General features: G+C 38.9%; 1 protein-coding gene and 1 long non-coding RNA gene across 3 annotated transcripts; one reads left to right on the forward strand and one right to left on the reverse strand.

The window, feature by feature from the left end:
* Positions 1–459: 459 nt before the first annotated feature.
* On the reverse strand, positions 460–6,604 carry C6H11orf58 (chromosome 6 C11orf58 homolog). 2 transcript variants are annotated; one of them, XM_021525610.3, is made up of 5 exons: positions 6,473–6,604; positions 6,199–6,279; positions 4,980–5,040; positions 3,350–3,459; positions 460–692 (listed from the first exon to the last, which is right to left on the reverse strand). In XM_021525610.3, the coding sequence occupies exons 1-5, from the start codon at positions 6,530–6,532 to the stop codon at positions 579–581; spliced, it is 426 nt and encodes a 141-aa protein (XP_021381285.2). In that variant the 5' UTR covers positions 6,533–6,604; the 3' UTR covers positions 460–578. The 2 variants fall into 2 exon arrangements, with proteins under 2 accessions (XP_021381285.2, XP_021381284.1); XM_021525609.3 differs by lacking the exon at positions 460–692 and adding an exon at positions 1,096–2,604.
* Positions 6,605–8,524: 1,920 nt separating this feature from the next.
* On the forward strand, positions 8,525–23,792 carry LOC144246494 (uncharacterized). The gene is made up of 3 exons (XR_013340192.1): positions 8,525–8,540; positions 8,635–8,751; positions 23,741–23,792. It is a non-coding gene; the product is annotated as an uncharacterized LOC144246494 (long non-coding RNA).
* Positions 23,793–24,327: the final 535 nt, after the last annotated feature.

A 24,327-nucleotide genomic window follows, 5' to 3' on the forward strand; every position in this document is an offset into this window, starting at 1 on the left:
CTCCTTCCATACCAACCTGAAAAAGCAAAGGGCTGGCTGGAGTCAACCAAGACACGGACTTTGGTTTTTCCTGTGTTGCCCATCTCCAATGAGCTGAAACCATCCTGCTCTATCCATGCCGCTACTGCTGATACTGTTGTAGCAAATGTTGCTATGACTCCTGAATTGAAACATTCACTGCACAAACAGCTAAATCAGTCTTTCATGGTACATAGGGAGAAGCTTATGCTGCTTCACAGATCAGTATCAGTATCAGATCTTAGTATGTTTATAAATGTTAGGCAAAAACAGACAAGACTGTGTAGAATAACTCTTCCTATTTTGAGTAGGTGAATCTTAGGTAAGCATCAAAGATGTTACCCCAATTCTCAACAGATGTTCATATTTGGTTTTCTGCTTTTGGGGGATGGAAGTTCTGCTGATTTTTTTTCTTTTTTTTTTCCCAGTCAGAGCTGTATCTAGAATAGTTTAATTTCAGTTTATTTTTTATCTTTGTGTGTTCTATTTATTTATAACTGAAACTGATGGCCTAATCAGGGAGGCAAGAGGCTGAGTGAAAGAGCCCCTCATTTTGTCTGTCAGTAGAGAGCTGTGCAGGGCTGGCCAGCTGGATCTGCTTTTCCTGGGTGTTTCCAGATCCCAGTGTGAATCTCTGTGGGCTGCATGCTGGTGGAAGAGCTCAGAGAGCAGCGCTGCTGGGACAGAGAAGGCAGAGAGGTGAGTGGCAACCACAGCTAAAGGATTTCAACAGTGAAATGCTGGTTCAAGTTCAGCTTCAGTGTCTAAGCAGGAAAACTTGGGTCTATTAGGAAAGTAATCAGCTGATTTCATAGGGAGGCATCTCACTCTCTTTCCTAGATAGAGCAGCTTTCCTAAGTCTAATGGTGAGGTTCTCTCTTCACAACACACAAGCTACTTAAATTTTTTCCCTATATATTAGAAGCTTGCATAATTGGGAAAACAAATCTACGCAAGTCAAGTACAAGTGATTGACCATTAGTGGCTGCTGGAACATTGTTCTTGAAATTGAATGAGTGGAAGAGCTTGTATTAAACGCAGATGTAGTAAAACACAGTAATCAAAATCTACACTCAGTTTCTATTTACAATATTACTTTTATTTTTTCCATACTTATTCCAAGTCCTCCCCCAATAGCTGATGCTGCAATGTTTACATTCAACTAGGCAATGATAGTACAAACTGCTGCTTTCCTTCAGCCGACTGGCTTGGAAATGTTGTCTGCACATCAGGAATTGGATACAGAAACAGTTTCCAGGAGCACGCAGAGTGTCCCCTGGAACACTGCTGTGGAGGTACCACAGGTACAGGGCCATGTCCTGTTCTCCCAGCCAGGAGAGGGAGGCAATCTGTCTGACATACTAAGAGGAAAAGAAGTCCAAAAAGTTCTGATATTTTATTCATTACATGAATGCAATGACTTTGCAGAGGAATGAATGTGTTTAATTCTTGCTGGGAGGAGTTGCTGAACTCCTGGCTTTCTAGGCATATCAGCTTGACTTGTGCTAATTGACTCAGACCTCCAAGTGATGCATGTACAGGGAGAAACAGAAGAAGGGCTTGCATACTTAACTTTTTATTCTATATTTTAAAAAAGCTAAAATGATTTTTATATCCTTTTCATTATCAAAGTATACTTTCTCTTTCAAAGTAAACTGGTTTCTCTGGGAAGTGTTATTTTTAATAACAGCTCAGTGCTCTAGCCAGGAACCAGTAATTCAAAAAATCACTCTTTGCTACTGAAAGGTAGAAACAACTACAGCTTCTCCCCTTCGTTAGAAAGCCAAAGAAGCAATTAGAGCCTTCTGTTGTATTATGCTTTTCTAAAACATATTCTCTATGCAACTGCTGTAGGACTTCAGATGGATACTGTGATCAATGCTGTCACAAAAGTGAGCAATTTCTCCTCAGCCCTGCCAACACTAGCATCTATAGACAAAATCATTGTTTAAAGCTCTAGTACATCACAGAATGCTGATATTGGTATTTTACAACTAATGCAACATCACGTAATTCACATGTAATCTTAACAGTCAAAAATTCAAGACTGGGATACTAACTGAATAAACCACTAACATGAAGCTTCCTTATCTGGCAGGAATAAGGGAAGGGATAGTTCAGATAACATTGTAAAGATTGGGCAGGAACAAAACAAATTTATTTCTCCATCCAGGATTTTATACACTTTACAAAAACCAGTAATATCACTGTGCCCATAAAAATGTTATCCATGGCAACAGAAAGCAAATACTACTTTTTGTCATCTAACAGGGTCTTTTTAAAATCAAAATACAAAGATCTGTGCTGTAGCAGTCCTCCACTTTGCACTGTAACAATAAGGCTTACTGTACTTTAAATACAAAGCTGTTACATCTGCAGTTATGAACCACTGGCTTTCACAAACATCATTTTATAGTTATTTTTTGCTTCTTTTTTGTTTTCTGGAACCTCAGCTTCATCATGCTTTTCAGTAGGTTGTAGCTCCTCTGCAGACTCCTCTTGCTCTGAATCAGAGCCACTTTCAGAATCCTCTGAACTCTCATCAGAGGAGTGTCCACCTGCCTCTTCTTGCTCATCTTCCTGAAACTGTAAATTCAGATTATGAGAGAAAGAAAATATTATTTCCTGGCAAATCCACTGCAGCCTTTAAAGTTTCCCAGGGAGATAGTTTCGCTTAATGGCTCCTTTCATTTTGGTACTAAAATGGGCCATGTTGCTAAACAGAGACCTGTAAGACACAAATTAATAGACAGAAAGCAACTCTGTGATATATCCATGCCAGCTGTGATATGCATGGATTCATCAGCCACTGGTTTATTTAGTTACAGCAGAAATCCTAAAGACACCATTCAGTGAGTCTGAAGTTCCAGATCACATCAGTTCAGTAATTCCAGTATTGACACTGGAATATTTGTTACAGAGTGTGACACAGTGGAACTAAAGGCTACTAACCATCAAGAATTCACATTTGTGACTGACCTCTGAAAGACTCTTAGCAAACTGCAGCATGAGGAGTGCTGAAGTAATCCAGTGATACTGCTAGCAACAATGCAGAGGGTTATCCTGCCTAATTATGTATTCCTCAGCAACACCCTGATTTAATAGATTTGTCACTTTGTGCCCTAATCAGTTTTGACTGCTCTGGAGCAGAAGTCTTCACTTCTCAGAACAACGAGAAGCATCACTCAAACATCATCACAAACAGCAGCCAAGTGGCTGCAATGAGTTTGTCCTTTAACCTAAACCTTGGAAGTCTGCTTGGATTTTTAAACCCAGTACCACCTTGTCTTAGTGAAGTGAAAGCCAAATCATTCAGAAGTGAACTGAGTACCTCACTGAAGCCAAGCCCGCAGTGGCGCCGGTTCCGCCCCGACATGGTGCTGTCCATGCTCTGCTGGTACTGAGACTCCAACTCCTCATTCATTTTCTTGTCTTCTTCCCCTGCATTGTCCAGGGTACTTTGGTTATGGTTATTCAAATTAACAAAGACACCGAATTACAGGAAGTCACATTTTCAAAAGCAAGAATTTTAAATGCAACCGTTCTAAACTAGGATCCGGTATCACTGCATACAAACCAGCAGACTTTAAAGCAACAGTACCAAGGGTGCAAGCAGGACGACTTTGATACAAAGAGGGCTGGGAAGTTCCTGAAACCTGGTGCATTCCAGAGTTGCACTATGCAGTGTTATGTTCTACAGAACAAGGTAAATGTAATCAGTGTGAGTTCTCTGTGCTTCCAGCCAATACTCAACATGCCCCAGCAAGGAGAAACTTTGTGACCTTCACTACATAACACGGGATTACTGTGATTAAATCATCCCTCAGATATAGCATCATGCCTTGGGACAATAGCACCAGTCCTGTTTATGGAGCTGTATCTGAAACTGTTTCATGCATCCCAAATTACAAGGAGCAGTTACTACAGTTCTGTGTTTTTCCATCCTTAGCAATTAGCAGAAAAAGTAATTTTCATGAGCTACTCCTATAGCCCCTTTATTTACTTGAGTAAGTGGTCTAAAATAGTTAAGGATCCTATGTACTTGGAAAAGGCAGGAATCTCTAATTCTCCCCAGGAGGCCTACAACACTAGCTTTTAATTTCTATCTCTGTGAAGCTGAAAGGTTGTATTGCAAGTCCACATTTCCTCATTTAGAAATTAGAGCTGTATGTTATTGTAAAAGGACAAGAACTGTATGTTGAACAAAGAAGTGTTAAAACCCCCAGCTTTTTAACTTTTTGCTATTAACAAACGAGTACTGATTCTTTATGGCTTCAAGGAGAAGCATCACTTCCTTTCTAGAAATTCAGGTATGCAGGAGTGATTCTCAGTCTCTGTAAGCTAACAGTAGCAGCACTTGGAACGTCAGCTGGCCATAGATAATTTTTCATCACATGAAAAATGATCAGTGGAGCACATCAGGGAAAGCTTCCTGGAATATAAGAGAAAGTTTTCTGGAATGGTGACAGCTGCTATTCCACAAGGCTTTATCAAGGCTTCTCTCAGGCAGTGCAGTCCAACCCAGCTTGGTGCCATGTACTTTGACTCTCCAAGAAAGCACAATAAAGAGTTACCATGGTCTTACAAGACATGCAATTAATGCTGATTGCCTTGATCTTGCAGATGACCTTGCAGACCTCATTGTTTTAGGGCAGAGATCTTTGTATTCAATAGGTAACCAGCGCAGGGAGAAATCAACCCCTGTTCTTTTCCGTGTACATAGTCTGGATATCCTGGCATATACTGGACTTTAAAAGGCAAGTGAGTGCAGTCAGAGAAACCATTTGTCAGTAATCTAACAGAAATAAGGAACTTCTACAGCTCCACAGCCTGACCCATCTTCAGCTGCAGCCACGAGTCCTGAAATCCCTCCCTGCCATATCTGCCAAGCTCAGAGCACTGGAATGTTCCTAAATAAGGGATAGATTTCCAACTTTGTATCAGCTGTTGGATAAACTGACCTGTCCTGAAGTGAGAGGTTGATCTGTGGTCTCCGATAACAAGGCGGCCAGTATGTTCTTTCTAAAAGAAAAGGCAGTTTGTTTTGGAGCTTTAGGGTGCACTAACAGCTCTGCCAACATCATGGACATCTTGAATGGAAAAGGTTTGCTGTGAAACTCTGCTACCCAACTGTAGGACTGGAAGTTTTCCTAGCTAATAGCTGCTGCCTCTAGGTGAGCTTGTTCCATCCTTCTTTTGCTGCATTTTCTGAAAAAGAAACCCCAAGAACTACACACTCTGCTCTTCCCAGACCCCAGAGATGGTTCTATTTCACTCTGTTTCTTGCCACTGATACAAAAATTATACAACATGATGATAGACAGATGTGTATTTAGGTTCTGATCATTTACCCTTTCTCTGACACTCTGCAACAGTTCAGGCTATGCATCTTAGGATGATCCCACCTTCAGACTGGTCACGCTGTCAGGTAAGACCTTCACAGTGATGTTTAATTTATTGGCTCAGTAGTTGCTCATTAGCAAATGTGTCCCAATAGGCAAGAACTGGCATTACACAGCAAGCAGCATTAAGTACCCAAGCAGACATTCAGATTAGTGGTAGTGGGATGCTTTAATGGGGCACTGTATCCCTATCCACTACAAAGTCCTAACGTTCACCTCTTTAATGCAGTTAGCTATTTTAGCTTACCAAATTACTGTATTCAAGCAAAATAAGTTGCTACAGATAAAAATGTTTTTTTCGTGCAATACTAAACCAACACTTTATACATGAAAAAAAATCATTACTGCATTTAACAAGTCTTGCAGCATTTTTTGCAGCAGGTGTAATAGAAATTTAGTTTTAGAGTATTTTCTCTTTAAAAATATTCCCTAGGTTTACTACTTTAGTGGTTTAGTCTATCAGCTACCACTCTTTTAAAAGCTCTTCCAGCGACAGGGAAATTTACATACTTAGTACGAAGGTTTGTTAATCTGCAACGAGGCCTGTCTCTCGGAAGCGTCAACAAGTAATTTTACGAAAGCATTTAAGGCGCGGGGTGGGGATGAAGCTGCGGCGCAGGACTCGACAACTTCCGAGCGCCGTTTTGTGTGAGACGGCTGCTGACACAACAGCACAACCCAAACCCTCCCGAAGGCCAGCCCCAGAGCCCGGCAGCGCCGGGCTGCCGTCGCTTGGCTCCGAGCGCCCCGCAGAACCCGGGCAGCGCGGCGGCCTCACCTTGGCGGCGCCCATCAGCCGCAGGAACTTCTGCTTCCGCTCCTCGTTGCCGAGGTCCGCCGCCTCCCAGCTGCTGGAGCCCTGCGGGAGCACACGCTCACTGCGCCCGCCCGCCCGCCCCGAGCGGCCCGAGCGGCCCGAGCGGCCCGAGCGGCCCGGCCGCGGCCCGCCCGCGTCCCGCCGGGGGCTCCGCCGCCCAGCCGCGGCCCCGCCGCCGCCCCCCGCGCCGCCAGCCCCCTCCCGCCGCGCCGCCTCCCCGCGCCCGCCCGGTTACATCGGGGGAGGCCGCTCGCTTGAGGCCGTGGTGGCTCTGGGACTCCCTGGCGGAGCTCATGGCCGCGGCTGGGTGACCGGGCCGCGCCGCCGCCTTCCTGCTGGAGCCGCTCCCTCCCTCAGCGGCGGGCGCGGGGCGCGCCGGGACCGGTAGTTCCGGGCGGGCGGCGGCGGCGCGGCGCGGGCGGGCGGGGAACTACGTGTCCCAGAGGCCTCCGCGGCCGTGACGGCGGGCCGGGCCGGGCCCCGCCTCGGGGCGGGCGCCGGCACTTCCCGGCGCTTTCCGGCGATTCCCGGCGCTTCCCGGCGCTTCCCGCTTCTCTCGGCGCTTCGGAGCGGGGATGGCGGAGCGGGGACTCGGCTCGCTTCAGTGCCCGCCGGTCCCGGTTGGTGTGCCCGCGTGGAGCTCGGTGTGCGGAGCTGCCGGAGTTCCCACTGAGCCCGCAGCGCCTCTGGCTGTTTGCCGCCTCTGGTGTTCCGTCACCCCCACACGCGTGCGGAACGCAGATCCCACAAATGTGTCGTGTCTCACGGGCGGGTGCCGAGAAGGTGATGCCAGAGTCTTCACAGATGTGCAGGACGAGGAGCAATGGCCATAAACAAGAAGTTCCCCTTCAACACGAGCAGAAATTTCCTTACACTGAGGCTGGCAGAGCACTGGAACAGGCTGCCCAGGGATTCAAAACAAATAATTGCTTTTTTTTTTTTTTTTTTTTTTTTCTTCTTCCTTTTTTTTTTCTGGTAAATAGCTAGTGTCTTAATTAGATATTTTTTTCCAATCACATTACATCCATTCCAACCCAAATTATGACTATGAGATAATATATCGTATGAAATATGATATGTAGAATGTAATTATTTTCAATGTCTGTTTATATGGAATAGCGCTAGGATATTGATGTTTTATTTCATGTTCGCATTACTGCTCTGCTTGAGTGCAAAACTAATCAGAAAAGCACAGTTGGTACATTTGCTTTCTACAGCTTCTGCAGTTCTTGTTTAAAAATGATAAAAGAGCAGAAACAATAATCTGAGAGATTAACCTCATTTCATGTATTTAAACGTACAGACTAATATAGAGACTATAGTAATGTCCATTATTTAAATTTTAGCATTTAAAAATTATTTCTGACAAGAGGAGTAAAAGTACAAAGAAACTCCTGAAAATGACATTACTTTGTAAATGAAAAACTCAATTTTTTAGTAGTATCTAGCAGCCTTTTTAGTATATTTAACTTAATAAGAATGTGGTAGTCTAATACCAGTGAAACTCTATATTTCTATTTTGTTAAAAGATTAGTTGTTATTAGTGTTTCTGTACTATTATGCTTAAAGACCTGTATCTCAATAAAAAAGAGTGTGAAAATTTCATTTAATGGCTATATTTCCCTTGTGGGACAAACAGAGAATGTTTGTCTTTGGGAAAAGAGGTGTAAAAAGATCAGACTGCTCAAATCAGTTATTATAACTGTGGCTTAGTTGTGGCTTATTGTTAAGGTCCAATCTTTTTTGGGACAACTGAAATGAACTAATGTTTATGTGTCCAGCTAATGGTTTATTAATTTTGGGGTTTTTTACATCATGAATAATGATGTTATTTTAGTGAGAGGCTTTTACAATTTTTTCCCCCTTAGTTTATTGCTCCCTTGTTTAAAATGCTCTGTTTTTGCAGGGAAGAGGTACATAACCAACAAAGACATACTAAACATTAAATGGCAGCCACCTGCCTACGGCATCACTTAAAAATGGAGTAATCTGAATGCTAACAAAAATGTGGGTTCTAGTAATAGAATAATTCTGTAAAGGTTTTGCTTATCTTCCTGCAGATATTACAGATATGTCTGAGTATGTGTGACTCATGAGCTTTATATAATTCCAGTAACACTAATAAGTGATAAGAAAGGAGTTCTGAAAATCCTGTCATGCTGGGATTCAGTGTTGTATTTGCTGTATTCTTTTGAGCAACAGAGAAATATCATTATTCTCAGAACAAGGGACACTGAGTTTCTAAGAAGAAACATGTTTTCTCCAATCTCCGTGGCTGTTCTGGAATACAAACAAAACAATAGGTAAGGATTCTGGGAAATATTTGTGAGAGTTTTCCACTGTTTTTGACATAGTCTCTCTGAAGACACTGTCCTGAAGTTAACATTCAATTCACAGGAGTTGAGGTTTTGTCATGAAGCACAAACTGGCTGTGATGCAGAAACAGAACCACAAGCAGATGTGTAGAGGGAGGAACAATGAAGTTTCTTTTTGGACATTAACAGAGACAATAAGGTAAGAGTGAGATGAGCCAAAATGACAAGTAAAGTGACAGAATTATTTGCTGTCAGGTACAATTATCCCCTTAGACTTTTCAATGTATTGCTGCTGCTGTGGTGAGCTGCAGTCTGTGGATGGGAACCATCCATCTGAGTGCAGGGTGGGTACACACTGGCTCTGTTACAGGACATGCCAGAAGAATCACTTGAATGAGGAGCTTCCAAGCTCTGAAGCCCAGCAATCTGCATTATAAAAACTTTCAGGCAGACAAAATCATGTCAAGGGAAAAAAAAAAAAAGGAAGATCTGGATTTAAGTGAAAACAATTAGATGGAATGGCATGAGGTGAAGTGCAGTGAAATGAACTGAAACTTGCAGAAATGATATTCACTAAAATAATGAGATCTCATTTCCTTTCATGGAAAGGGACAGGGGTGGGAAAGTTGAGGCCTAACTAGATCTTGTGGAAGCAGTTTCATGAGTGAAGATCCTGCTATAAATTCTTCACAATTATTCTTTATTTAATTGGTTTTTAGCTTTTTCTGTAGAGGTAGGGTAAATTAAAGTAGAACCAGATCTGACAGCCAAAATAATTTGTCGTGGTATAATGTGGTAAGGATGTCTTTGCCATGCAGAGATTGACTGAGCTGCAATAATAAAACTATCACATAGTGACCAAGATAGTGGTCAGCCCTGGCTTGGAAGCCACGAATAGAGGGTGGAATCTTCCCCTGGTTGGTCCTGACTCCACTCAAGACTAAGTGGCTTTTGGCAAATGGTCTCACTTTTCTGATTTATCTGTGAATTTAGGATAATATATCTGCATGCCAGCATTAAGAATTAATTATGAGTTGCAGAGTGTGTGTTCAAAGCAAAGTATAAGTGCTAAATATTAGCTGTAGAGTAATTGTAGCTGTAGAGTAATTGGGCTACTGTAATTTATAATATGCTCACTGACATTGGCTTATAAAACAGGATCAACCTGTACTCAAGTGCTGTAGAATGTTTAATTATTACTAATGAACTTCTGATACTCAAAGTAGCTATCACCGTGAGGCAGGGAATGCTGCCAGTACCTGTCTGTGAGAAAACTTAACAAGGAAATTAATGCCTTTTTTTTTTTTTTTTTTTTTTAGCTCGGAAAAATCCAACAATGTACACATGCACCTACTTTAAGTGCACAGTTTAAATTACATTTTTTTAGACAAAAAGCTTTATTTTATATCAAATAGAAACATGACATTACCCTATGTTTTTGTCTCTTTCAACCTATTTAAGCTGAAATGCTTCCTGTTTTCTAAGCAGCTTTTCTTACTGCAATATATGGAGGGTGCCACAGAGGGGAAAATATTCTGTATATGACTGAAAGTGAAGAAAGAAACTCTTTTACAGAAATCTGACTTGCCTAGCCAACTTATTCAATGTATTTTAGTGGCTCTATGTCTGCCAAAAGTTCAATTCCAGCCTCTTGTTTTCTTTTAAGGGGTTGGGAAGAGGGAGACACAAGCTGAGAGCAAACAAAGAGATGTCAACAGAAGGATTGCTGACAAGGGAGCATCAGTTGAGTGAAGGCAGTTGTAGCTGTTAACATTTAAAAAGCCCTTTTGAGAACTAACAAAATAAAGGATAGAGAGGTCCTCATCCCGAAATGGCTTTTATATTTCTGAACCTGTTGTAAAAGCTTTTTTAGAACATACCCCATCTAAAAGCAAAGTAGCTTCTATCATAAACAAGACAGACAGCACATCAATACAAAGACTGTCCTCACTCACTTTTATTTCTGGACTAGCAGAAAAGGCCATTATTCAATACCCCAATAAAAAAGTTTTGTTGCCCCAGTTTAACAAAGAAAGAAAACAAAGAATGGGAAGATAATGTCCTTGAACCTAGGTCTGTGCAGGCTTCTAGTAGCCTTGCATGTATTAGGCTTCTACAATTTTTTTTTAAATTCCCATTTTTTAACACCATAAAAGGTATGTTAAGAAGTTCTGTTTTGGTACAGTCCTAGTGCAGACAGTTCCCAGGTAGTTTTTATATCAGTGTAGCCAGGCAAAGCCAACAATGTATCTCCTATTTGGAGTTGATATGAACCAACTATCCCAAAATAAGGAAATAGAGTGGCATGCTGTCTTAGGATTTTACATTGTATTAAACTGACCAGGCCTCTGGCCTCTTCACTTACCACTGTAAAGTGGTAGACTACCATACCTGAGTAAAAATCAATTTTATTGCAATGAAGATACAGCTTTATATATCTCACTTCTTTCCTTCTTTTTCTTTTGTGCTTGCTAGCACATAAAAGCCCCAGTAAAGAAAGGATGTTTCACAGAAAGTATCTGCCAAGTTCAATTATTCTACTGCGAGTCTGAATGAGGGGAAGATCTTCAGTATTACTAAAATGAATTGTGTTTGTTTAGAGTGGAAACTCTGTAGATGCTTCCTTGGGTGTATTTTCTGTTTACTTTGGTACACTGTTTCATCCATCTGTAGTAAATAAGAATACTTTAAGGAAAATACAATCTTAACATTTTTATCTGTTTGTCTTGATGAATTTATCTTAGGAGTAATTTGAAGACGGTGTGAACAAACCACTACTTAACATACTCTAGTGAGTAGCACTCTGCTGGAAAAGGTTGAACAAAATTAACATTGTCCTTTTTTGAGTCTCACAGCACTATGTAAGCCAAAGTCTTTGAGGTCTGCTGAAAATAGTCTGTAAAGAGAATTTGTCTCTTCATATAACTGTTTCTATTCCTAACAGCTTTGAATCTTTTTTGGATGAACAAAGAGAAATTAGAAGGAAATGTAAGTGGTAAAATTGTGGCTCAGCATGTTCTCCTTCCTGACCGTGTATGATTGTAGTAGTTTCTTCTCCCTGGGGACTTAAGTAACATTTGTGGAAATGGTCAGTGGATAGGAGTAAGAAATAGCACCAGGTATCTTTATCCTCCCGGTTTCACTTGATCCTTAGAGAAATATTTTAAAGGTGTGAAAAAAACAGGTCTGCTAAAGCTGATGTATCTGCACAGCTCCCAAGTCGGGGTCCTTTTTGAAAAGAAATGTTTCTCCTCAACTTTCATCATCAGTAGAGCACACAGACTTTTCTTATGTACCCAGTGTCCAAATAACCTTTGAAGACTGCAGAAGATGATTTTTCCTGTCAATATCTACACCTCCCTGGTAGAGCTATATCACAATACTGTCTGCTGCCACTGCATCAGAAAGATTTTTCCTCCTGCAAAAATGGTTTCATTAATTTGTGTCCTGACAGTATCTGTTTAAAATGTGTATCACTCATTACCCCTGTTATTTAGCCAGTTTGGATGTGTTCTGTGACTTGTGTTCCTTAAAACACAGGCAGAGTGTCTCCTTGCCAATGCTGATTTTTGCTCCTCTTAGCTGCTGGAAGATCTCTACTCTACAAAGGACATACAAATACATATTTGCTTTATCCCTCTACTGGGCTCACGGGTTATTAATTGTGTTTCAGTCACAGCCTATTGGCTTTGAGCGACTGCAAGAAGCACAAAAATAAAAGAGAAATTCATTACTCTCTTTTACCTGTTTAATACCAACATCTAATTTCTTACATTAAGCCTTTAAAATTAATGTAGTGATCTGTTCAAGATTTACACTCTATTAATAAACTATAAACTATATGGCAGCATTGCCAAGAACCTACTGTATACTCTGCCTGTACTAAAGTAGACTTTACCATTTTGATATTCATACTCTTAATAATAAATGACAGTGAGTTGCAGGTGCAATACTGTAGCAATTTACGTACATTTTGACTTTGAGCATGGAAATTTGCAGCCCAAGCATCAGGATATTTTTATTAATCTGAAATAATAAATTTTAAATACATTAGCCTAGACATGAAAGAGTACGTCCACTTAATATGGTGGTATTTATGACAGGCCCGAGACTGTCATGGAATTTTGGACAGGGAAAAATCCTTTACCTGAGGGTAGTGGTTAGTGATGTACAGGCACAGTGTGCTAGGAAGAAAAATATGCTGTTCTACTGACTTTATGCCACCTTCCGTGTTTTGCTGTGGGCATAACAGGAGCCCGTTACTATGTTAAGTAAAGCATAATTTCTAAAGCATTTAGGATCCAAAGTGGAAAGGCATAGTGTAAATGCCACATCTAATACTGTTAATTTACTAGAAATAAGTTCTGCACAAAAGACTGAAGACTTTGTTTGAAGGAAAAGACGAAAAAAGTAAATGTAAGGCTGACTGCTGGCCCTGAATAGTTTAGTGATTGCCTGGAGTGTGATACTCTGAAATGTTCCTGTATTTTGTTAAAACTGGGATATGTATCATACAAAATCCTAGCAGATATTTCACAGAAATATGTAGATGTGAAAGCACCACCCGGGGGCCATCCAGTCCTACCTCTTGCTCGGTGCAGGTCCAATTAGAGCAGGTTACACAGGGCCATCTCCATTCAAGCTGGACTCTGTCCAAGGATGCTGATGCCACAGTGTTTCTTGGCAACCTAGCCCAGTGTTTGACTACCCTCAAGGTAATTTTTTTTTCCTTATATTGAATTGGAATAGTTCAGATTGTGTCCATTGCCTCTTGTCATGTCCCTGTGCATCTCTGCAAGGAGCCTTGTTCCATCTTCCCTTGTTAGGCTGTTGCAGGCAGCAATAAGCTCTCACCCTCAGCTGCTCTTCCCCAGGCTGTGCAAGCCCAGCTCTCTCAGCTTCTTGTCTATCTTGCATATCACACTGCAGCCTCCCAGTTGTCTTGCTTCACTGTTTCAGTATTTGCCTTGTCCTGGGAAGACCAGAGCTGGACCGTTGCTCCCGATTCAGTCTCTCAAATGCCAGGAAGAGGGAAATTACCAGGTCCCTCAACCTGCCGGCAGTGCTTCTCTTAAAACAGCCTGGGATGCTGTTGGCTGCCTTTGCTGCCAGGGCACACTGCTGGCTCATGCTCAGTTTGTCCACAGGGACCTCCAGTTTCTTCCCCTGCAAATAGGCTTTCTAGCCAGTTGGCCCCCAGCCTGTAATGTTGCATGGGGTTATTCCATCTCAGAGGCAGGACTTTGCATCTTAGTGTATTGAAGAATTGTAGAATTCAATATATTGAGTTATAATTTTGTGCTTGTAGGTATTAATAGCTCTGAGTTTGTAATTTGGGAAGTAGCAATGGTGTGCCTTCCGAATAGCCTAAATAATGCAGAATTATGCATAATATGACTCATTTTTGGATAGCCAGTTTAACAAAACCACCTAAAGCTGATGATATACCAGGTACATCCTGGGATAAATAAATTACAGAAATCATAGTAAGTTACCAAAGAAAGGATAGCGAATTGTTTCCTGAAAGCTGGTAATTTTTTTCAGACTAGCAATGCTTCATTTTTCTTTTGTACATTTATAAATGAATTAGGCTGTGCTAATTTGGAGGCAAAACCAACAGTGCTTTGTGGCTATTCTGTTTACTGATCAATGGAATATTTAATTCTTCTTGTTAGACTAATATAGTGGGGAATATTTTTATTAATGAAAGGGTTCAAACTGTACTTCATTCTGAAGGATATTGAAATACTGTTTAATGTTATCCAGTGTTGTCATTGCATTTTGAATGATTTTTGTGTAATGGCTGTTCATTACTTTCACATGTACATAAATTCTCAAACTAGAAATTAATGACTTTTTTATATTGTATGTCAATCTTTATAAAAATATTTTATAGACTTTAAGAATTTTAAAATTATATGAGCAATTTGTTTGAAAATAGTGTTAATTTTAGTTTGGCTTTTCTGGACCCTCAATGAAGGTGGTTTTCTTTGTGGTGATAGAAACCCCCTTAGAGGAAACACAAATCTTTATTTATGCTTTCCCCCCACTGTTAATTCATGTGCCTTTTTAAAGAATCTTGAAATTTGTCAGAAATTAGTCTGGGAGGATGAATTCAACAGATCTCTGTCCATGGTCTGCTGCATCTTGCTCCAAAGGGCTGTATGGCTGCAATGTTAGGAAAATTTGGCATGTTGTAAATTAAACCTCGGTGCTGCAGGCTCTCAGCTAGGAGATGTTATCCAGAAAGCCAGCATTTCTGGTTCTGCCTGTGATTTTCAGCTGATGACCCCCTTTGCTAATGAAGCATGCAATGCTAATTTGGCATGGGCCACAGGTAGGATGGTCCTCTTGCAGGTGAAATGTCATTTGCCACATTTTGCAGAGTATTAGTCCAAACCTATATTTGGTTGGCACCTGTGCTCCTGAACTGGCATCCCCACCTTGTGAGAAGGCAGCATGCCACTCTGACAGATGGGGAGGAATGTGAGCATGCCAGCAAACCAGGGTATGCATCAAGGGGTCACATTTCTCTCCAGGAATGTTGAAATACCGGTACACGCAGAGCTTCTGTATCTGAGGCACACGTGTTTCTTGGCAACGACCAAAGTTCCTGCTGAATATCTTGGCACGGGACGTAAGGAAGCTTAGTGAATTTTCATGGCTTTCATAGGGTTTCTACACCATGGGAGCCTACATATAATTTCTGCTAAGAATGGCTCTGTGAATGTAAACAGAAGAGGGAATATATTTTGCAAATTATTCTTTCTTATTAATAGATTAAGAACTGTTAAAATGCCATCATAGCTTTCATGGATAATGATTCTTTTGATTAGTTAATGGTTGGTTTATCCTGGTCTGAGAGCAATAGAACGTGTGGTTTGGCAATCAACCCAAAATGTGAATGTCACAGCTTAAACTTCTACCATTTCTTTCTTGTACTTTATTTTATTTTAACCTAGAAGTAAATTCTGGAATCCCATCACACTTTTGTGCTTCATCAAGAAATTAGCTTTTTTTCTGTGTTCCCCCTAATGGTATAATGTATTAAAATTAACTCTGGGATGGTCTTTTCTTTTCCTGAAGGTAATTCTGAATGGTTTATTTCAGTGTTTTTACTTTTTTCCTCCAGAATTACTGTAAAGCTTTTCTATTTCATCCATTACAGCACAGCGTTTTTCACATTTGAATAGCTGCATCAACATGAATCCTTTATAAGGACCTTAAAAACAAACTTTGCCAAGTCCCAGAATACAGAAGCTGATTCACATCCCAATACTCAGCTGCCTCATGAATAAAGGAGAGTCTGTGCCTGACACTTTGAAGCTGTAGCTGTTAAACCATACAGACTATTTACCTCAATAAATCATTATAAGAAACTAAGGTACAATTATACCCACAGAGAAATAGAATTCAAAACACTGATTTATGTGGTTCAGTGCCTGTTCCTTTTTCCATCATGTTTTGAATTTTATGCATGTTTGTCATCTTTGGCTGCTTCCATGTATCTTTAAACTAATAGGTCTTGCTTTTTTAACATTCCTCATTAGGTTTGTTATTTCAGTTTGACATACAGACATGATTTGCACGCTGTACAAAATTTTGCATTTAAAATTAACTATCTAATTTCTTATGCTATAGACCAAAAATGGAAAATGTAAGTAATTTGTTTAAACTAACATACACCCTTCTCTGGTTAATTTGTGACTATCTAAGCTGAAATCCCATATTAGCTGAGATTTTTTTTTGTTGCTTATTTGTTAGATCTGCAGAGAAATCATGATACAAAGGAATCCATCACTGTGCTTTTCAGAATGTGCCTGCTTATCACAAAGAGATGGAAGCATAGAAAATTACATTTGGAATAATTTCCTCAATTTCTTTACCCCTTGAAGAGGTGAAATGAATCTAAAAGATAAAAATTCAGTGAGATGGAAGTGCAGCCTCAGAGGAAGGAATGGCACTGAAACCAACAAATAATTCCATACGAAATGGTAGGAGTAAGGTAAATATATCTAGGAAGGGAAGTCCGAGAGTAGCCACAGACTGTTGGGCCACCCAAGCCTTCAAGAGAGTCCAGTGTTGTTCCATAGAGCAACTGAGTGGAGAGTGATTTAATAACCAACAAATGTTCCTCAATAAAACTTCAGAAAGTCACCAAATATTGAACATTTCAGATACAAACAATAGTAAATATGCTGCTTTTCCAAATCCTTTATGCCTTGCTAATAACTTTCAGTGCTGATGCTTGGGTGGATCCAAAGGGCCTGGAGTGAGGGTGTATCAGGCCACCTGCCTGATCCCAGGGGTTTGGATCAGAGTAGTGCTTGTCTGCACTATTGAGAGGGAGCTATAAATCCATCATTATTCCTGGAGTGATTTATAACATGAAAGTTTTTGGGCTGTGTGTATCTTTCCTCTATCCAGCTAAAAAAGCTGTGTCTGTTGTAGACAGGTTTGGCCATTTCAGACTATTTTTGCTTTACAGTAATAACAGTAATTTGACTGAGAAGCCTAAACATCTGTATTTTCATTATCTTACACTGAATTTCATAAGCTATTCAATTCATAAGGGAATATGCATCTAGAATCTTTATATAATACATGAGTAAAAGCACATAGTCTTTTTCATGCAGCCTGTAATTTGCATATATATGTATATGTATATAAAACTCTTACTTTTTGTTGTGTTTTTGTCTCTATGAATCTATAGGAATGGTGCGAAGAAAGAATATTATACCTAAAAGTTTCCACATGCAAATGATGTTATTTATTGAGCACTGAAAACTTTTATTAGGGTGTTCCATAACCTTGTCCCCAGTAATCCAAGAGTCTATAAGATACTGCTTTTACAGTCTGCTAGCATTTAGAATGTTTCTGTCATCATATCTGTGGAGTTAATAATGTTTTTATACTATTGAAGTAGAGGATTGCTTTGCACAGCAAGTCACATGGTAGCCACACTGTGAACGTTTCCACTGCTTACATAACAATCTGTTTATTAAAACATACCTGTTGAAAGTCCATTATTAAAGCTACATATTATGGGGCTTTGCAATTCTTAAATGTTATTTTTCCTCAGTTCCTAGTGCCCTGGAATAGTGATTCCTGCTCAATTATAAAAATAACAATGTCATCAATGATTAATTTTCTTATTAGTTATTTCCATTAATAAAATTTAAGATTACTGATGTTTCACATTGTTTTATAGTTCAGCACTACCATGTAACAAAGAACCATTTCATTTTGCAATCTACTGAAAAGAATCTCATCCTAAGTTAAAAAAAAAATCTGAAATATTTTCAACACTTTTTAAAATTTCAAATATTTACTAGGTTATGTCGGCTCAGGTGACTTTGCAACTTCATTTTTTCAGTCTACCAAGCAACAGATTGAAATACATCCAGAATGCTATTTAAAAGCATCCAAAATTAGGGATTGTTCACACTGAAAACTGCAACACCTTCTCAACTACTGGGATGCCACAGAAGCTCAGGAAGTTGGTACTGCCAAAACTCAGACGAGGTACTGACTGTTACATGTGAAACTTTACATCAGCTTTCAAATAATACACATCAAAAAATGAGAGTATTTTAATTCCTGGTAATTTAATTCCTGGTAAAATCTCTTACCAAGATTTCTAAGGGCCATGTACTCTCAGATGTGTCTCAGGTTTGAAACACAGGTTCTAGAGCAGTGTAAATGCTTTGGCAGTGCACATTATGTTTTATTAAAGTAGTTGTGTGAGTGTAGCCAGCACATGGATGCAACTTTAGTACTGTAGAAGGGTCGTGTCCATCTTCCCCAGTGAGGAACTTCACATGTAGAAAGCAACCTTATGATCTCATCACAGTGCAGGGATTGAGCTGATTAAATTAAATCAGCGTAATTAGGCATAACTTTTGTATGTAGACAAATCTTCAGCATTGCATGAACACAGACCAAGAATAAACTTGCTCAGTTTACAAAACAGACTGTTAGCTGCAGCCTATCACGCAAATAGGGAGATGGGTTTTTAAATAAACTTAATGAGTTAATGATGCAACACTGGATGTGTTAAGGAGGGCAAGATACGTCCCAGGAAAACACTGTGAATATTAACCTTAGGCACCTGAACCAATTTGTTGAGGCTAGATGCTGCTTTTGTGGCTAGTTTGCAAAACTGGTAGCAGTAAGGAAATACTGTTTTCTGCAGGCTTTTTTCCCAAGCTTGTCTTCTATTAGCAGATGCCTTTCACTCACCAAAACTTTAAGTTCAAACAAAGGCTCTTTAATTCTAGCAATGATTCTTCACAATATCCGGGGATTACATATAATAGATTGTGAGTATGGCGTGAGCAAACAAGGCATCAATAATAACCTTCTAGCATGGTTTTACCTGGATGTACTGAATTACAAGGAAAACAGTTTTGGATTTTTTCCTAAGTCTCATGGATCACAGATTGCATGTTTGAAAGTGGAAAGGGAGTAGCCAGACAAAGGAAAAGAAACAACATAAAAAGCCTTAAGTTTGCAGGAGTTTCATTATGCTGAAATCCTGACCTCAAATCAATAAGAAATCCTTTATCTGACACATATTGAGGGATTATAGACTCAACATTTTAGAGAACGTGTTTAAACAGCATTGACATCAAAACCTTCTGAAAACTGCAGGTGGATTATGAGCTGTGTACTGTTTATATCTGCAAGTACAAGCAGCTGAAGAATTATTTCAGTCTATCTATGCTACAGTTTTGCAACCATGCTGCATTTATTTCTTAGGAAATAATTACTAAGGAGAGTGTGTGTGGGTGTCTGTGTTGGACAAGTGGTTAAGGCATAGGGACTTGAGAGGTCAGAGTTCTTGCAGTTATGAAACAGATGGTTTTTGTGGTTGGGGTAAATCAAGTCCTTGTTTTGTATCTCTGTTTCTCTGTAGGTACAGCACATGTAGACACAGCAGTGGTTTATTGGCAGCACTCAGTGGGCTGTTACAATGTGTGTTTTAATATTTTTGAAAGGTGCATGTAGTTACCTCTAAAGGTACAACACAGCTCCACTAAGTGTTGGGATTTGAAGAACATTTCATAAATGGTAGTGCTGCTCTTCCAAAAAAGTGATGTCTTCCAGGAATCTCTGCTTAGTTAGTTTGGAAACCACAGTGAAGACATGCTGCTGTCTTCATGCTGTCATGTTCAGAAGCAGTCGTGTTTGAAATGGACCTATGTAGGCTGCTCTCTGCATTTTCAACTGTTGAAACAACCTTGGTTTGCTGGGGACAGTGTTAAAAGTGCTGAATACTTCAGTGCAATAACCATTTATTTGTGTGCTTTGTGAGCTGTGCAACTTATTCTGGGACATTTAAAATAGTGTTTATTGGATGCTCTCTTACCGTAAAATGTTTCTTGGACAACCTTTAACATATATTCTCTGCTAAAACAAAGAGAATAGTCACAAATGTGTACCAAAAAGAGAAGAGGAACTTGAAAACAGAAGAGAAGGAAAATTACTGTAATGAACAGATAATTGGATTATATCATACATATTATAAACTCAGGGAAATGCTCTAATATTTGATTTAGGAGACACCCATTCCAGAAAGCCTTTGGGAGTCTGCACAGTGTCTTGTCAATTATTTTAAGAATTTCAGCCCTTTCTTCCCTATTGGTGGCCAGCTGTCTTAAAACTGAAAAATGTGCGGGATCTATCCTTTTAAAGAGGAACTTAGATAATGAATGTCTGTTTTCTCCTTGGTATTCAGGAGAAAAAGTTTTTGCATATTGAAAAAAAACTGTGATATACTTCTAGAAGGATGTTTATGATATTCCTAAAATTAGTCTACAGTTAATTTTCATGTCAAATGCAAAGAGACTTACCAGTGGCAGCAGCCTTGTTAATGCAAATCAGGAGAACTGTGGACTAGTGAAAGTAAAAAAGGAATAGCCCTGGATCTGCTGTTATAATATTCCTTCTGTTTGACAAGTCAATGCATTGTAGTTCACGTATATATTTCATATATGCTTTCTGTTTTAAATGAGCATTCAGAGGGTTCTCCTTGACTGCCACTGTGAAATACATTTCATTCTGTATTTAGGTGATGTGTCTTACTGGATTTTTAAAATAAAGTTTTAAATCTATATTTCCTCATGTATCTGTTAGAATAAATGAAAACTTTCTGATTTAAGGACTAACAAAATTTGAACACAATTCATGTGTGATCAGACTTTAGCAGGTAAGTTTTTGGCATGTCCAAGACTGTGTAAGGGGAACTTATTTGGAGCTGTTTATTGTTCTGGCTGGTGTCCTTGGGCAACAATAAGAATGACAAAATCTCTTCTGGACAAAACAACAAAACATGTAATTTGGTGATAGTTAAAGTAAAATGGTGGGCAAGTGTGCCTGCAGAACTACAGCAGAAGAAAAAGGATTGGTTACACCTAAAATAAAATCTTACCTTTTGTTGGAAAGTTGTTCTGAATTTAAGCAGGTGCAGAAATCTTTCAAGGTTTTCATGTAGCTAGCGCATCTCTCTGGAACTCAGCAGAATACATCATTTATCTTGTTTAGCATCTCTGCTAAAGTGTATTGCCTTTATTTCAAACCATCACTTTGTGGCCTCAGCAGCAGCTTGGTGACTGTAATGGTGATACCTGTGTGTGTTTGAAGTGGGACAGAGATGTTGTTCAGAGATTACAACACCAAGGTGAGCAGGGGAGCTTTGAAGAGTGGTGCTGGATCTTGGAGTGGGCTTTGATTTCCCTATTTCCATGAGTGTTTTGACTTGTGTGAGCATACATCTTGGTACTACTGAGCAGTTTTGCTTTAACTGCCACAAAACTCATGTCTTCTGTCATGGAGGCAAGGATTAGGATTAGAGAAACAGCCAATGAAATACAGCAGTGCACAGTCTGGCATAGGAAGAGATGAGTCAGAAAGACCATGAAGAAACCAAATTTTTTTATTAATTTATTGTGCTGCCTCCTATTGGCTTCACTTATAATAGGCACTAATTTCACTTCTGTTAGAAAGCTATGAATAGTTTTTGCTTTCTGATTATAAATGTTAAGACACTTATACAAAAAGATATTATTCAGGTAGAACAAAGATATTTTGTTTGTATGGTTTTTCCTTAAGGTTTCCCTTAGGGAAAAAGGTCTACAGTAAAATTTATGACCATGTATTTTGCTAAGTCTTAATTAGCAGCTCATTAACAGGTAAAGAGTATGGTCAAGCAGTGTTTTCCTGTTTTTTCAACATGTTTGGATTTCTTCGGGAAGTAAAATAATTAATGTGTATCTTCTATGTATGTGTCTTCCCATGTCTTCATGCATATAAACATACATCTATATCTATAAATGTATATATCTCTAGGAATGCAAATGTATGTGTATGTAACATAATGGCTGTGACCATATAGCCATTTTCTTACCTTCTCTTTTCCCCACATTCCACACCTTTATTTAGGCATTACATTCTTTCCTCATGCCTTCTGTTTCTCTTGTCTGTTAAACTTTGGACTTTGCAGGATAGAATTGGCCTTTTACTGTGTATCTTCTGTCTATGAGTAGTGCCTGGTAGAATGGAATGCAGTTATGAGTTGGGTTTTTTATGGTCATTTTGTATCACAGCTAAAAGTGACTGAATTTATTTTGTTGGGCTGATAAAAAATGAATTCTGACTGTTGAGCAGTTGAGCAATTGAACAGAGATAACAATCTTACATATGTAATGAAATTAACATGCAGACAATGGCTATTTTTATCTTTGATTATGGCTTTGTTGTTTTTGGATAACAATATAATTAATGTTTTATCAATAGAATTAATATTTATCATATTAAAATAACAATTATTTTTAAAGTCATTATGGTGCTTAAAAAAATCAGAATTATAAATCTAAGGTTACTTATTTGGAAGTGTATGATAACATACTGAAGTAAATTAAAGCTGCAACATGAAAGACAAATATTGTTTCACCTTTTTTTTTTTTTTTTTGCAATCTACTTTAATGAAGTCTCTGTGTGCAACAGAGACTTGGAAACAAGGGAGAAAGTCATTGATAGGAAATTGGTTACTTGGCCTATAGAACCACCTTTCCAACTTTAGTTCATAAACTTCTGGTCAAAAAATTGCTTGAAAATGTTTTTATTGGTAGAGGCTAAAATAATAAATTACAGTCCCTACTGGAATTATGTATATCTGTTATTTTTGTATGTTATGAGTAGCAGATTGGAACCGTAACTGTTTCCATTTTAAAGTACAACTTTTTAATGTGTAAATAGGTAAGTACTGCATATTTAAAATTGTAACAAAGACACCAAAATATAGTATGTAGCTATTTATAATTTAATTAAGAATTCTTAATTTCAAATGTTCATATCTAATTCCTGAGAAACATGCAGAGTGTAAGTACACTTGCAGGTACTTTTAATCATTGTGCAGGAAAACAGATTCCAGTCCAGGACAGTGTGAATAAAAAAACCTCCCTTCAGTGTAGAGCAGTTTTAAATTTGCATACTGTCCTATAAGCAGCCCAGTTCATATTCTTGCATTGTAATTAGCTGATTTGTAATCCTGGTGATAATTTAGGATGGAGGAATTTCTTTGGATTTCTCATTGTTCTCTAAGGATTAAGCTTTTATCTGTCTTCCCACAGGAGAACTAAGACTTTGGGTGAGTTGAGATGGCTTCAGTCTGTTTATTAAAAAAAAAAAAAAAAAAAGACTGCCTTAGTTTCTAGGGTCCTGGTGTGTTGGTTAACTACTTTCAAGCTTTTATAATACCAAAATAAGGCAGTTAATAAAATAAGGCAATTTATATTTGCTGTACTGATTAGCATTTGCAGATCTGAAATTCACTATGGAGAGCATTTATTATTTTGGAGTGGTTTTATTATTTCCTTTTGATGATACCAAAACATCTAATCAGGCAAGGACATATTTCTTAAGATATTATGGGAGATGAATGACAATCAGAAGATTTTAAAAGATCACTGATCACCCATGAATTTTCCCAGTGACCAATATTTAATAAAGAGGACGTTTGATATCATGAACTTGTTACAAAAGGAGACCAGTGATAACATTTTAAGGTAACAAACATGTTACTGCTTTGGAATACTCTATGTACTCTAGTAAATTAAGATGGTTAGTTCATAATTGTATTATTGTAAACTTCCCTATGTTTATATCATAATTTGTTGTGATGGCAGGACTGTGAGGAGGCATGCTGGATTGAACAACCCTGTGGCACACAGCATGGGATAATTGCCAAACACTGCCTGCATCATCTGCTCTGACGACAGCAGTTCCTAAAGGTACACAGTTGTACATCAACACATACTGATTAAAGAGAATATTGGTCAAAATCTGGGCACTCCACTCTGTGGAGACTGGCTTAGACAGGAGTTGTAGTTTCTAGGTTAAATTAATGCAGATGGGAAAGATATTCTGATGTCTTTATATTCTTACTCATATGTCTACTGCTAAGAAGATACTTCTGTTTCATTATATTTTGGTTTGGGTTTTTTTTTGCATTTTATTTGTTTGTTTCGATTAAAAATTTTAAAAATGTCTTATTTCTGACAAATTCCCTGAGGAAATATGTTGAATCTAATGAATCAGAGGTTGGATCTGATTAAGTCCATCCACTAAGTTTGGTTGAATCCTTGAGCTGTGCTCCTACAGGCAGTTTGTGTTTGACTGACTTGATCTGCTTGACTAACAAAAAGCCAGTTTTGAGAACTGCTACCAAATGTATATAGACAAAGCTGAGCAGAAAGACATGGCATTTACAGGT

This window comes from Lonchura striata, chromosome 6 (assembly GCF_046129695.1).
Source record: "Lonchura striata isolate bLonStr1 chromosome 6, bLonStr1.mat, whole genome shotgun sequence".
In the NCBI taxonomy this organism is placed as follows: domain Eukaryota; kingdom Metazoa; phylum Chordata; class Aves; order Passeriformes; family Estrildidae; genus Lonchura; species Lonchura striata.

What these genes read in the sequence shown, in the direction of transcription:
- C6H11orf58 (XM_021525609.3), bottom strand. Translation starts at nt 6,532, where the DNA reads ATGAGCTCCGCCAGGGAGTCCCAGAGCCACCACGGCCTCAAGCGAGCG. An exon ending in GGCTGATGGGCGCCGCCAAG is followed by an intron (nt 5,041 to 6,198) that starts GTGAGGCCGCCG and finishes CTTTTCTTTTAG; the next exon opens with AAAGAACATACTGGCCGCCT. An exon ending in GCGGGCTTGGCTTCAGTGAG is followed by an intron (nt 2,605 to 3,349) that starts GTACTCAGTTCA and finishes CTGAATTTACAG; the next exon opens with TTTCAGGAAGATGAGCAAGA.